A 15,113-nucleotide genomic window follows, 5' to 3' on the forward strand; every position below is an offset into this window, starting at 1 on the left:
AAGATGATGAGGTTCCTAGATTCCGGAGGTCTACCAAGATGGTGGTAGCTATGCAGGGACAGATACATTCCTCAGTCCAAGGCGGCATACTGGAACAAACTCAAGATGAGCAGGTTCAGCTTCAACAGGAAGATGGCGAACTGGCTTTATTAAGATGATGTGTGGCCTCTCAGAGACTTCCAAGCTCGACAGAAAGGGGTACCTTGTTCCCGGAGGTGTTGCGGATCCTACGACAGTGGGAACAACTATGGATGAAGAACGGCTTACTATATAGTAAAACATAACTGTGGACTGAGCTGAATGTGACCTGGAAAGTCCTCGTTCCAACGCCGTCATTGTCTGAAATTGCTGTCGCTGCACACGAGCTAGGAGCCCACTTTGGTTCAGAAAAAACCTTCCAATGGCTACAACGGTTCATCTTCCACCCCCAGTTGAAGGTGAAAGTAGACGAGGCCTGTAGGAAGTGCTGGACATGTGAACTGGCTAAGCCGCCAGAGCAGAAAGCTCCCATTCAGTCCATTGTAACCTTCGCTCCTCTGGAACTCTTGACAATAGACTAACCATTGGCCCGGCCCATCAGGGCTATGAGCATTGCCTGGTAATGGTGGATCACTTCACAAAATTTGCCATGGTGACTTAGACTGCAGAGTCCACTGCGCACACAATATGTAAGAACTTTATATGGGTGTCCAAAGAGAATTCACTCTGATCAGGGAGCTTGTTTCTTAGGAAGAGTAATGGATGAATTGCACCGTCTTTACCGGATTGACAAGTCTAGCACCACTTCGTACCATCCTCAAGGTAATGGTGCATGTGAACGATTTAACCGTACACTGATTCAGATGCTAAGAACTCTACAGAAAGATCGGAAGGCCCAGTGGCCAGAGTACTTTTCTGAACTCGTGTGGGTATATAATAATCGAGTACATCGAACCATGAGATATACACCTTACTCTCTTCTGTTAAGCCGAGAAGGTAAAAGAATCACCGAGTTGGTACTGGACCCAGGAGAGGACTACCCACTGATGGGGGTGTCCTCCTGGGTTCGAGAACATTGACATTGTCTGCAGACCTTACACCGGTTGGTCCAGACCAGATTACAGGAGCTAGAACACGCAGAGAAGACCCCATCCGGAGGAACAGAGTTTCAAGTTGGAGACCGTGTCTTAGTGCGGGAGAAGTGCCCTCGAGACAAACTGGAAAATCCTTGGGAGCAAGACCCGTATCGGGTGAAAAGAATAGTTAGTCTAGAGGGACCTGTCTATGAATTCCAGCCTGAAGGGAAAGAAGATGCCCTCACTTGAACTCTTCACCAGAATGTGCTCTGACCCTGCCTGTCTAAGAACCCTGTCCGAGTAGAAGAGGAGCCCGAGGCTCCTGAGATGGTCCATGTGCCAGTAGAAGCAGAGGACAAAAAAGGGGATGAAGGATTAAGCTCCAAGAGGTTGGAACCAGAGGATACAAGCTCATCTACGGCCCTTCCCCCACAGCTGGATTTGGCCCCACAAGAGAGCTCCACTACTTTTCCTGATCTGAGATGCTCCGAACGAACAACAGCTAGCAAACCCTCCAATCGCTATGACCAAGAAAATTTCGCCTGGCAAAAATCCACACAGAAAAAGAGAAGACGGTCACACACTCCTTGAGGAGTCTCACCTGTGGAATGGCAAGGAAAAAGTGAGGGAGTGTAGGGAGGAGAGCCAAGCTAATAGTTTCTCTTGCGTGTCTGGCCGGAACCATCGGGGCTCTCACCATTGTTTCAGGGTGAAGAGATTTCTGACCAGAGCAGTTCAGGGCACCTGACTGATGGGGGTGGGTCCAACATAAATAGCAGTCTGAGCAGGGAGATGGAACACTTGGCGGGGAATGAGCTTTTGAGCAATGAGATGGTTGACTCCCTCTCGACGGACCCATGCCAGCTAGCTGTGCCTATATTCCCAGCTTGCAAGACTTCCGACACATTCTACCCTCAGCCCTGAGAAACATCTGCACCGGGTAGTGACCAGGATAGAGTCCATACCTTGACTCTGCTCACCATTCTTGCAGTGCCTGCTAAGGACCGTCCCGTGCCTGTGGCTGTGTCTGCTGGACTGTGTGCTACTACTGCGGCCTTGCCTACTGAACTTTCTGCTTCTTGTGCACAGATCAGGAGATCACATGCTGAAGAACCAGGAGGATTCGTCATCGCAAGGAGACAGTAGGAGACCACCGTAATGTTACAATAACCATGTTACCATGTATGGATGACTATCTACAATTTAATTGTTTTTAGTTTTAGATACCACTGAAATCTAACACAATGCAAATAATACTCTATGGATGATTAATCAAATCCAGAAAATTTTTTGAATGTAAATATTTTGAAATTGTAGTTGACAAAGTGAAAAGCCAGAAAAAAAATTATAAAGAGGGTTTTTCACAGACCCTTGAAGGCACCAAACTGTAGTTCCTCATTCAAATATTGTGAAAAAATGTACTTTTGGTACTTCTACACACATAAAACTTCTGAACAAAGTGCAAAGCCTGTCAACAATTACAAGCAGGGTCATCCATACATCCTTCAAGACACCAACTGAAGTGCCTCATAAAAAAATAAGAAAGCACGAGATCACAGGGCAAGCAAGGTCCAGCCGGCTTGAAGGCAAGTTAGGAGTCCCCTTACCTAGGTGGAAATCAAAAGCCTTTCTTTGGCTCCGTAGTGTTATAGTCCCTTACTGCTAAAAGCTCACATAAGACCCTCACAGATGTTGTCTCTCTCACTCTGTCCCCCAGGTAGGATAGGACATAACCCGTATGACTGGTGGCTTGAGGCTCTTTATAGGGACTCTAGCATGCCCCGGCCTCAGAGGGGTGCCACCGTGCCTCCTGGGTGTTAGGTCGGACAGGTAACGTAAAGTTCAGCTGTCCTGCTGGTCTCTGATGTAAGTCATAGAGTGCCTTACGATCCTCGGTGTTCCGGCAACCGGTCCTGCGCCCCAGAAGGAGGCAGCCTGCTCGGGGCTCGTCTCCCTCTTATATCCACTCCTGTGCTTTGCTCTCCTGCATGCTCTCTGCAATCAATTCGGCTTTCTGAACGTCTCTTTCCAGGAACTGCTGCACTGGGGCTACACAGCTCCGTAAAACCTTCGTCTCCCTCAGATGGCTCCTGTCTCCTTCCTGGCAGGAACCCTCTGGAAAACTGACTGACTTTCCCTACAGACTACCAGTTATATATATATGGAGAGTCACCTAGCAAGTACGATCAAAAGCTCCCCCTGGCGGCCTGGAGTCTGAATGTGTTGCATGTTTGTGGTACCTGGTTGCAGTTATCCCTTCTTGCCTTCAAGCGTAACATCACTCTCCCCGGGAGGAAAGCAATGCTACTGTGATGACCAGGACCCTGGGGCGCCACTTCCCTCCCTAGGCTAAATGCAGAATGTACCTGATACAAACAGCAAAGCGCAAGATAATCCCTTAGAAGGACTGCTAGTATGATGGTTCAGCATCAACACCAGTACCAACACTAGAAGACTCTGATTCATTGAACTGTGCACACACAGGCCTGGGCAAGCACTTTCTCCCTCCAATAAGAACTGTCCCTGAGCTGAGCAATGGTATCAGTGAGTCGAGCACGGTGGCACTGATCCTTTTATAACCTCTGATGAAGTAATGCGGACAGCCAATCAAAGTAATGCCACTACCAAGACAGTGCCTCACAGTCAATCCCTGCATGCTTATTGGCTGTGTAACAGGCACTAAACATGCAGGGCAGGGATTAGAGTTTCAAATTCGAGCACCTGCTAATGCTTGTTGAGTACCAAGGACATCTGAGCACGATACTCGAGTGATATCCAAGTATCACCGAGCACGTTCACTCATCGACATTTAAAATCTAAAATGTTCCTTTTGTTAGTTTTTCTTCTTGAGTATATCTAAGAAAAAATCCAATATCATACTTACATAGTTGAATAATAGTTAATTTGTCCAGAGCTTCGCTCTGGAAAGGTATCAACTTGACAATGTAGCCCCATTAACTGATATTAAACAATTTAGTAGTATTTTCTAATAAGAGAAGCATTAGTTGGTAACTTCAGTGTAACAACAGAAAAAACAGTGCATTATGTTAATTATGTTATTTTCAAGCATTATTATAACAAAATTTTAATATATCTAACAATATGAGACTTGCAAAAGAATGTAACAGGCAATGATTAGTAGCCTTGTACCTTAGAAGGGAGTAAGCAACAACAGTGTGTATTGTCAGATTTGGAGATATCTCAAATGTGTTGATGTGGTTCAGCACTTTCTCCTTTAACTCCAGGTCAACAAAGAGAAGTTGTGTACTATTCCATTCTGAATGTACAGCCACATAAATATGCCTTGCGATCCAGTCTACAGTCATACTCATATAAATCCGAAAATAGAATATACACACCACACCTAAATATTAGAAGGGGTGTCAGGGTATGTATAGCAGGGTTCAGTGCCAAGGACATGTGAACCAATGAGAAAAAAGCACCAAAAGAACCAAAAGTAAAGCATAAAAACAACTTTATTGAATACAAAATAATACAAAGAGAAACCACAGGACAAATGACAGGGAACACACCATGGAGGTGGCACCACAAAGAACAGCAGGCAACACTAAATAGAGAGCATCACAATAAGCCTAGAGAAAATGCACCCCAATTGTATACGACTCAAAGTGACTTCAGTAGTGAGGAGGCACAAATAAAAAAAGGCTGTAAGACTAAAGAATGTCGGATGCTTCAAAGTAGCAATAAACAAGTTGTATTACCTGCGGGACCGTGCTGCCACCCACCCCAACGCCGCGTTTCGGCCTCGTGCCTTCTTCCGGGGGTATGGCATCATCAGTAAGAGCCAGCGTTTTAAGTGTTAGAGGAACCAATCCGAAGCGCCGTTACAAAAAGGACCCATGTAGCGGCGCATGCGCAAGTCGGCTTCCAGAGAGCAGAGCGACACAGAGGGCGTCAAGCAAGGCCGGGGAGCGCGTCACCAAGGCCCGCCCACATGCGATCACATGAGCGGCGGCTTCGCCGAACCCCAGACAAGCCTGTGAGACGCCGCCAGTGTCGCCCGGCAACAGAGCGCCGACGCGCATGCGCACAGGATCAGGTAAGTATAATAAAAGCGGCGCTAAGGGAAGGAAAACGCTGGTTGAGAAACCCAAGCCAATATTAAAATAAGCAGAATTAAAAACATTGCGGACCAAAAAGCAAAAAAATAGACCTATAAATGTGCAATATGATAAAGTGCGAAGTGCAAGAAATGTGAAATAGAATACCCCACTAAAAGGTACATTAGAGACTATAAAATACAAGTCAATAAAACTACTATACAGAAGCAATTAATATAATAATAGAAAAGTGATAACGTCAATACCACAGCAAAATACAAAAAATCAATACAAATATAAGAATGGAGAATCCATAGATAAGATGCTGTAATCTTCATAACAGGTGATATTCCACATATTTGAAAAGGAGAAGTGCAGAAGCGAGAGGTCGCAATATTGATGATCCAAAGGACCTAATCTAAAAAGGATAAAATAATAAACACAAGGGTTAAAATAAATAACACAAGACGAGATACCAATTAAAAAGCGTGCTGAAAAATGATCAAGGAGATAGATAAATTAAAGAAAAGGGGCAAAACTAAGGCTTTCATTGAGACCCAAAGGATGTAATGTCTGAAGTCTCCATATCCATCGCGCCTCTTTCTGCGCTAAATGGCGGCTGAGTTTGCCACCACGTAAGTCGACAATCAGATGATCAATGCCCTTAATCCTGAAGCCAGAGGGGTCACATGAATGATATAATTTGAAGTGTCTAGGAATGGTTTTAAGACACTCCGCATTCTCCACTTTTGCAGCCGCCAAGATGTCACATACATGCTCCCGTGTTCTAACTTTAAGGGTACGTGTCGTGAGCCCAATGTAAATTTTATTGCATGGGCAAGTTCCATGATACACCACCATCGTGGTTTGGCAATTGATCGTGTGTGTGATGGTAAATTCACGGCCATCTGATGCCAAAAAATGCGTAGCAGAATCGATGTTGGGGCACGCTATGCACTTCCCGCATGGTCTGCAACCCCATCGAGAATGACCAGGTGCACTGGAAAAAATTGGAGGTGGCGTTATTGGTTTCAAATAACTCCTAACAAGGTGATCCCCCAAATTTTTAGATCTCCGTGCCGTAACAGAGGGATGTAAGGGCAGATATTGTCTCAAGATAGGATCAGCGAGCAAAATGGGCCAATACTTGGCCAGAACATTAGACATCTCCCCCCACCTGGAGTGGTACTGTGTGACGAATCTGACCTGATTTGTGCTTTTAACCGATCTGGAAGAGAAGAGAAGTTGTTGGCGGTCTGAATACTTTGCTCTGTTGTACGCTTTTTTGATGCATCTTTTACTATAGCCGCGATCCATAAAACGGTTTCTCAAGTCCTCAGCTTGAATTTCAAAAGACTCCTTGGTGGTACAGATTCTTTTCAGCCGAAGGAATTGTCCTGTAGGAACAGCTTTTATCACATGGGGTGGGTGGGAAGATGAAGCATGAAGTACTGCATTCACAGATGTTTCTTTACGGAAAACACTGGTCAAAAGTAAGCCATCCACATTCCTCTCCACCAAGACGTCTAAAAAATCAATACGGGAAAAATCATGTTTATAAGTCAGATGAATATTCAATGAATTATCATTCAACTCCTGTACAAATGATCGTAACTCAACCGAAGTCCCTCGCCAGATCAGGAAAATATCGTCGATGTAGCGGGCCCAAAATACGACCCGCTCCATCGACGAGACCCGATCTGACGAGAAGAGATCCTTCTCCCACAGCCCCAGGAACAGATTTGCATACGAGGGCGCACAAGCCGCGCCCATCGCTGTCCCCTGGAGCTGCAGGAAGAAGGATCCGTTAAACAGAAAAAAATTATGTGTCAGGAGGAAATCCAAAAGAATAGACAAAAACTTGATGTCAGTGGTGGAGAGGCTTGTCATGGCGAGAAAGTACGAGACTGCCCCCAAACCATCCCTGTGGCGAATATTGGTGTACAATGACTCAACGTCACACGTGACGAGGAGCATGTCCTCGTCAACATGGACGGAGTCAATCTTCTTCAAAAAATCTGATGTATCCTTTAGATAGGAAGGTAAAGTCTCCACAAGGGGCTTGAGGAAAGAGTCGAGATATTTCCCAATGTTCTCCGTAAGTCCACCCACCCCAGAGATGATGGGCCTACCTGGAGGTGATTGAAGTTGCTTATGAACCTTGGGCAAAAGGTATAACGTCGGTATGCAGTGATCATGACCCAAAAGGATGTCCCGGACCTGTGTTGTAATTATCCCCTCTAGTACCGCTTTGTTCAGGATCTTAGCCAATTCTTCTCTGAATGAAATTAGAGGGTTGAATGTTAGTCGCTTATAGCACTTCGAGTCCCTGAGAAGGCGTTGTGCCTCAGCCAGGTACAATTTAATCGGCCAGATCACAATATTCCCCCCCTTGTCCGCAGGCTTGATAACCACATCCTGAAATTGTTTAATACGTTTCAAAGCCTGAATTTCATTGAATGATAAATTACCATGACCAATATTGGTCGGTATCATGTCAAACTCGCGAGAAACCAGCTTGACGAAAATATCGACATTTGGACAAAGGGACAAGGGGGGGAATTTCCCGGATCTAGGGCGCAACGAAGAAGGTACCTTAGCCAACGAGGGATTCAAGTGTTCACGTGCCAACTCCTCCAAGTCTTGTAATGCTAGTTGTTCTTCCGGTAAAGGGAATGCCCGTTGAATATCCTCATTATGGTGCCACTTCTTAAATAAAAGGGAGCGTGCAAACATATGTAGATCTTTCAGGGCTAAGAAAGAATCAAACCGCATACTTGGTGAAAATGTTAGACCCTTAGAAAGAACAGAAATTTCAACAGAGTTCAAAACATGGTCTGAAAGATTTATTACCTTAGGCGTATTATTCATTGAGGGCTGAGTCTGACCATGTGCATTCTGACCGTATTTATTCTTGCGCGTCTTTCTTTCCCATCTACGTCTACCGTTATTCCCAAATCGGGTTTGCATAGGATGCAGAGGGGTATCAGAAACGTCTCCAGACGAAGAGGCCGAGGATGCAGACGGAGATCTCTGTCTATTACCAGGAAGATTAATACGTCGCCATCTATACATGGTTTTGTTATGAAAGTCTGTTGTGTCACGGAGTAATTTCTTAGCATGAGTAGTTTTAATTTGTGTCTCCCACTCCACAGAGCTCTTATCTATAGCAGTATCAAATGCCGAAATGGCATCAATACCCGCCAGTTTCTTAAAGTTGGAATACAGGTCATCAATTTCTGTCTCAAGTATCACCAAAGAGTCTTTTTCAAACTTCACCAAAAGTTCCATAAATTGAGTAGATGCTTTACTACACACTTCTTCCCAACTATCAATGAACTGATCATCAGATATCGGAAAAGAAGGGAAAATCTGTATCCGCAAACCACGCGGGATAAGATTTTTCCTGAGGTAATTCTCTAAGAAAGCCTTGTTCCACCATAGTTTCGTACGTTTATACATTAATTTCTTAATTTGGGTTTGTATTTTATTCACATCTCCTCGATCATCACTAAGCACACTCGATGGATCCCTGTCAAAAACCTGGGCAACTGCAGACTGCCAGGTAGCGTCTCTAGAGCGGTAGTCCATCCTGATAAGAAAACAACACTGTGGAAACCACAGCAACAATTAGTATATAAATCCGAAAATAGAATATACACACCACACCTAAATATTAGAAGGGGTGTCAGGGTATGTATAGCAGGGTTCAGTGCCAAGGACATGTGAACCAATGAGAAAAAAGCACCAAAAGAACCAAAAGTAAAGCATAAAAACAACTTTATTGAATACAAAATAATACAAAGAGAAACCACAGGACAAATGACAGGGAACACACCATGGAGGTGGCACCACAAAGAACAGCAGGCAACACTAAATAGAGAGCATCACAATAAGCCTAGAGAAAATGCACCCCAATTGTATACGACTCAAAGTGACTTCAGTAGTGAGGAGGCACAAATAAAAAAAGGCTGTAAGACTAAAGAATGTCGGATGCTTCAAAGTAGCAATAAACAAGTTGTATTACCTGCGGGACCGTGCTGCCACCCACCCCAACGCCGCGTTTCGGCCTCGTGCCTTCTTCCGGGGGTATGGCATCATCAGTAAGAGCCAGCGTTTTAAGTGTTAGAGGAACCAATCCGAAGCGCCGTTACAAAAAGGACCCATGTAGCGGCGCATGCGCAAGTCGGCTTCCAGAGAGCAGAGCGACACAGAGGGCGTCAAGCAAGGCCGGGGAGCGCGTCACCAAGGCCCGCCCACATGCGATCACATGAGCGGCGGCTTCGCCGAACCCCAGACAAGCCTGTGAGACGCCGCCAGTGTCGCCCGGCAACAGAGCGCCGACGCGCATGCGCACAGGATCAGGTAAGTATAATAAAAGCGGCGCTAAGGGAAGGAAAACGCTGGTTGAGAAACCCAAGCCAATATTAAAATAAGCAGAATTAAAAACATTGCGGACCAAAAAGCAAAAAAATAGACCTATAAATGTGCAATATGATAAAGTGCGAAGTGCAAGAAATGTGAAATAGAATACCCCACTAAAAGGTACATTAGAGACTATAAAATACAAGTCAATAAAACTACTATACAGAAGCAATTAATATAATAATAGAAAAGTGATAACGTCAATACCACAGCAAAATACAAAAAATCAATACAAATATAAGAATGGAGAATCCATAGATAAGATGCTGTAATCTTCATAACAGGTGATATTCCACATATTTGAAAAGGAGAAGTGCAGAAGCGAGAGGTCGCAATATTGATGATCCAAAGGACCTAATCTAAAAAGGATAAAATAATAAACACAAGGGTTAAAATAAATAACACAAGACGAGATACCAATTAAAAAGCGTGCTGAAAAATGATCAAGGAGATAGATAAATTAAAGAAAAGGGGCAAAACTAAGGCTTTCATTGAGACCCAAAGGATGTAATGTCTGAAGTCTCCATATCCATCGCGCCTCTTTCTGCGCTAAATGGCGGCTGAGTTTGCCACCACGTAAGTCGACAATCAGATGATCAATGCCCTTAATCCTGAAGCCAGAGGGGTCACATGAATGATATAATTTGAAGTGTCTAGGAATGGTTTTAAGACACTCCGCATTCTCCACTTTTGCAGCCGCCAAGATGTCACATACATGCTCCCGTGTTCTAACTTTAAGGGTACGTGTCGTGAGCCCAATGTAAATTTTATTGCATGGGCAAGTTCCATGATACACCACCATCGTGGTTTGGCAATTGATCGTGTGTGTGATGGTAAATTCACGGCCATCTGATGCCAAAAAATGCGTAGCAGAATCGATGTTGGGGCACGCTATGCACTTCCCGCATGGTCTGCAACCCCATCGAGAATGACCAGGTGCACTGGAAAAAATTGGAGGTGGCGTTATTGGTTTCAAATAACTCCTAACAAGGTGATCCCCCAAATTTTTAGATCTCCGTGCCGTAACAGAGGGATGTAAGGGCAGATATTGTCTCAAGATAGGATCAGCGAGCAAAATGGGCCAATACTTGGCCAGAACATTAGACATCTCCCCCCACCTGGAGTGGTACTGTGTGACGAATCTGACCTGATTTGTGCTTTTAACCGATCTGGAAGAGAAGAGAAGTTGTTGGCGGTCTGAATACTTTGCTCTGTTGTACGCTTTTTTGATGCATCTTTTACTATAGCCGCGATCCATAAAACGGTTTCTCAAGTCCTCAGCTTGAATTTCAAAAGACTCCTTGGTGGTACAGATTCTTTTCAGCCGAAGGAATTGTCCTGTAGGAACAGCTTTTATCACATGGGGTGGGTGGGAAGATGAAGCATGAAGTACTGCATTCACAGATGTTTCTTTACGGAAAACACTGGTCAAAAGTAAGCCATCCACATTCCTCTCCACCAAGACGTCTAAAAAATCAATACGGGAAAAATCATGTTTATAAGTCAGATGAATATTCAATGAATTATCATTCAACTCCTGTACAAATGATCGTAACTCAACCGAAGTCCCTCGCCAGATCAGGAAAATATCGTCGATGTAGCGGGCCCAAAATACGACCCGCTCCATCGACGAGACCCGATCTGACGAGAAGAGATCCTTCTCCCACAGCCCCAGGAACAGATTTGCATACGAGGGCGCACAAGCCGCGCCCATCGCTGTCCCCTGGAGCTGCAGGAAGAAGGATCCGTTAAACAGAAAAAAATTATGTGTCAGGAGGAAATCCAAAAGAATAGACAAAAACTTGATGTCAGTGGTGGAGAGGCTTGTCATGGCGAGAAAGTACGAGACTGCCCCCAAACCATCCCTGTGGCGAATATTGGTGTACAATGACTCAACGTCACACGTGACGAGGAGCATGTCCTCGTCAACATGGACGGAGTCAATCTTCTTCAAAAAATCTGATGTATCCTTTAGATAGGAAGGTAAAGTCTCCACAAGGGGCTTGAGGAAAGAGTCGAGATATTTCCCAATGTGCACTTCGCACTTTATCATATTGCACATTTATAGGTCTATTTTTTTGCTTTTTGGTCCGCAATGTTTTTAATTCTGCTTATTTTAATATTGGCTTGGGTTTCTCAACCAGCGTTTTCCTTCCCTTAGCGCCGCTTTTATTATACTTACCTGATCCTGTGCGCATGCGCGTCGGCGCTCTGTTGCCGGGCGACACTGGCGGCGTCTCACAGGCTTGTCTGGGGTTCGGCGAAGCCGCCGCTCATGTGATCGCATGTGGGCGGGCCTTGGTGACGCGCTCCCCGGCCTTGCTTGACGCCCTCTGTGTCGCTCTGCTCTCTGGAAGCCGACTTGCGCATGCGCCGCTACATGGGTCCTTTTTGTAACGGCGCTTCGGATTGGTTCCTCTAACACTTAAAACGCTGGCTCTTACTGATGATGCCATACCCCCGGAAGAAGGCACGAGGCCGAAACGCGGCGTTGGGGTGGGTGGCAGCACGGTCCCGCAGGTAATACAACTTGTTTATTGCTACTTTGAAGCATCCGACATTCTTTAGTCTTACAGCCTTTTTTTATTTGTGCCTCCTCACTACTGAAGTCACTTTGAGTCGTATACAATTGGGGTGCATTTTCTCTAGGCTTATTGTGATGCTCTCTATTTAGTGTTGCCTGCTGTTCTTTGTGGTGCCACCTCCATGGTGTGTTCCCTGTCATTTGTCCTGTGGTTTCTCTTTGTATTATTTTGTATTCAATAAAGTTGTTTTTATGCTTTACTTTTGGTTCTTTTGGTGCATACAGTCATACTCAGACATCTAGAGAGACGGACATCCTCCAGTAGCTGCAAAAAGAAAAGAAAAGTTCAGAACAAAAGGGCGACAAATGTATGAAAAAAATGGATAACACTTTTTGATGAAATATCAAGTGGTTATTATTATGAATCTGAAAACCTTGCTCTCATTTTCAAGTGTGTTAAAAAAATATCAAGTGCTAAACCTCTAGAATGTGTTTTCATGTATTGTTTGGCATTTTAACAGTTTTAGTTGAAGTTTTTGAATTCGAGTCATTTATTTGACCTGGATTTAACACTTATCAAGGTGATTTCTGCTCTTAAAAATCTGAAAAAGGTGTTATTTAATGAATCGTTCCCTTTGCTTAAATTGTTGGATGTCACTGTCGAGTATCTCATAATAATACAGTATGGACATTTTAAAGGGTTTATGAGACTATGACTATTATTTTCCTAGACCTTTTTGGTGTTATTGTATTTTATCTTTTTATCGTATTATGAAGCTAACTTATCCACACAATAGTACTTATTGTGCTTTAATATTTTATAACAAAAGGTGAAAGCAATTAAAAGTCCTAGACCCAAACATTACAATAAATACAAGTACCAGAACAGCAGATTGGGTTTTCAAATCACTTAGAAAGAGTGCATCATTATCGACAAAGAACAATCTTTCATCATGAGCTATATAGGAAATCATCCGTATATTCTCAGCTTTAAAATTCCACAGTTCTTGTTTTCTGTCCACGTCAGTAAAAGTTATTTTGCTTGAGGAAGTACTGATAAGAACTGGAGCAGGATAAACATCTGCAACGGGAAAGGCAAATCAAAATCAAACTCCCCAGAATCTACTAGGTGAATATTTCATTTAAAAAAAGCTGTAATGAAAAGGAAAAACAGGATCATAGTCTACTACAAGGTAGCTGGTCATCTATTTCCCCTACAGCTACTACTGATCATTCAAATGAAACCATGCAACACGTGGACAGCTTGGTCAACCAGATTAAGAACTGATCTTAATGGTCCTGAGCAGGGACTGCTCTATGTGATGTGGGCATGTGGAAATCGGTTGTTGTATTGAGGCCATTCCTATGCCTAAGGAATCAACCCTCTGTCTATGTACTACTTGTATTTATTTTACTGAAATGTGCTCTAAAAAACTCTAACACATAACTCCAGGTCAAAAATTGGGACAAAGTGTAAAACTCTGACCATCCCTGCTTCTGAGAGTCTCTACCTATCTACCATGATATTTTTAAACACAGACATACAGTATATCATGTGACAGGAGGATGTTGAAAATTGACCATCCACTTGTTTTTCATTAGTGTCACTTACTTTTCCAGCCTCTTACTAAGCTTGACGCAACTTTGTTGAGATGTGTTGCTGCTATCTATTTGTATAGGTGTTATTTTTTCATATGAAATGGAAAAATGTCTATCTCTGATATGTTCTGTGTTCTGAATAAAATATGGTTATAAAAGATTTCCAAATCACTGCTTTCTTCTTTTCTTTAGCGCCCCAACTTTTTTTGGATGGATGCTGTAAAAATGCAGTCAATATATTAAAGTAGTAATCTGAATTTAATATTCATGTATTTAATGTTAAAATATACAGATGTAGCATTTCTTAACCTAACATGCACACCACTATGCTGGCAGATATGGTGCAGAAATTTGATACCTAACTAGGTATGTGCAATGTTTTTTTGCAGTAATAAGTGTCCAGATTCTGCATCATATATATAATGATGCAGATGGAGTCACAGTGTGCTCTGTTATACATCATTTTTGCTCTTAAAGGCCTATAGAGGCGAGCAGTAACATGTCATGTTGTCTGCCTCTAGTAGGCATATTCGGGCAAAAATAATATATGACAGAGCACACTGTGACTCCATCTGCATCATTATACTTAACGCCCCTTCAACGCATACACCCAAATCCTGTTTTGCTCAGGTTTGAATGTAAACACCGAAGGAGTCACTGAAACTAGGGTCAAGCGCGACGTGAATCGTGCTTTAGTCCTTCTATTGAACCAAGTGTCAAACAGTTTATATATATATACAGTGGGTACAGAAAGTATTCAGACCCCTTTAAATGTTTCACACTTTGTTTCTTTGCAGCCATTTGGTAAATTCAACAAAGTAAATTTTTTTTCTCATTAGTGTACACTCTGCACCCCATCTTGACTGAAAAAAAAAGAAATGTAGACATTTTTTCATATTTATTAAAAAAGAAAAACTGAAATATCACATTGTCATAAGTATTCAGACCCTTTGCTCAGTATTGAGTAGAAGCACCCTTTTTATTATTATTATTATTATTCATTTTTATAGCGCCATTTATTCCATGGCGCTTTACATGTGAAGTACGGGGCAAATATAGACAAACACATTAAACATGAGCAAAAACAAGGCACATAGGTACATAAGGAGGGAGGACCCTGCCCGCGAGGGCTCACAGTCTGCAGGGGATGGGTGATGATACACTAGGAGAGGGTAGAGCTGGTTGTGCGGCGGTTCAGTAGGTTCAGGATCACTGCAGGCTGTAGGCTTGTCGGAAGAGGTGAGTCTTCAGGCTCTTTTTGAAAGTTTCTATGGTAGGCGAGAGTCTGATGTGCTGGGGTAGAGAGTTCCAGAGTATGGGGGAAGCACGGGAGAAGTCTTGGATGCGGTTGTGGGAAGAAGAGATGAGGGGGGGAGTAGAGAAGGAGGTCTTGAGAGGATCGGAGGTTGCGTGTTGGTAGGTACCGGGAGATCATGTCACAGATGTATG

The 15,113-nt window shown here is 43.5% G+C and overlaps 1 protein-coding gene across 1 annotated transcript in view; it reads right to left on the reverse strand.

Annotated features, from left to right (window-relative positions):
• Positions 1–15,113, reverse strand: part of ROS1 (ROS proto-oncogene 1, receptor tyrosine kinase) — a 367,389-nt gene that overhangs the window by 153,162 nt on the left and 199,114 nt on the right. The window contains exons 21-26 of the mRNA XM_077281692.1: positions 12,947–13,146; positions 12,327–12,390; positions 10,689–11,008; positions 7,970–8,725; positions 7,588–7,912; positions 4,206–4,419 (exon numbers count right to left, since the gene is read on the reverse strand). Of these exons, the coding sequence (XP_077137807.1) occupies positions 4,206–4,419; positions 7,588–7,912; positions 7,970–8,725; positions 10,689–11,008; positions 12,327–12,390; positions 12,947–13,146 (1,879 nt within the window). The remainder of the gene's footprint in view (positions 1–4,205; positions 4,420–7,587; positions 7,913–7,969; positions 8,726–10,688; positions 11,009–12,326; positions 12,391–12,946; positions 13,147–15,113) is intronic.

This window comes from Ranitomeya variabilis, chromosome 2, assembly GCF_051348905.1.
Source record: "Ranitomeya variabilis isolate aRanVar5 chromosome 2, aRanVar5.hap1, whole genome shotgun sequence".
Lineage (NCBI taxonomy): Eukaryota > Metazoa > Chordata > Amphibia > Anura > Dendrobatidae > Ranitomeya > Ranitomeya variabilis.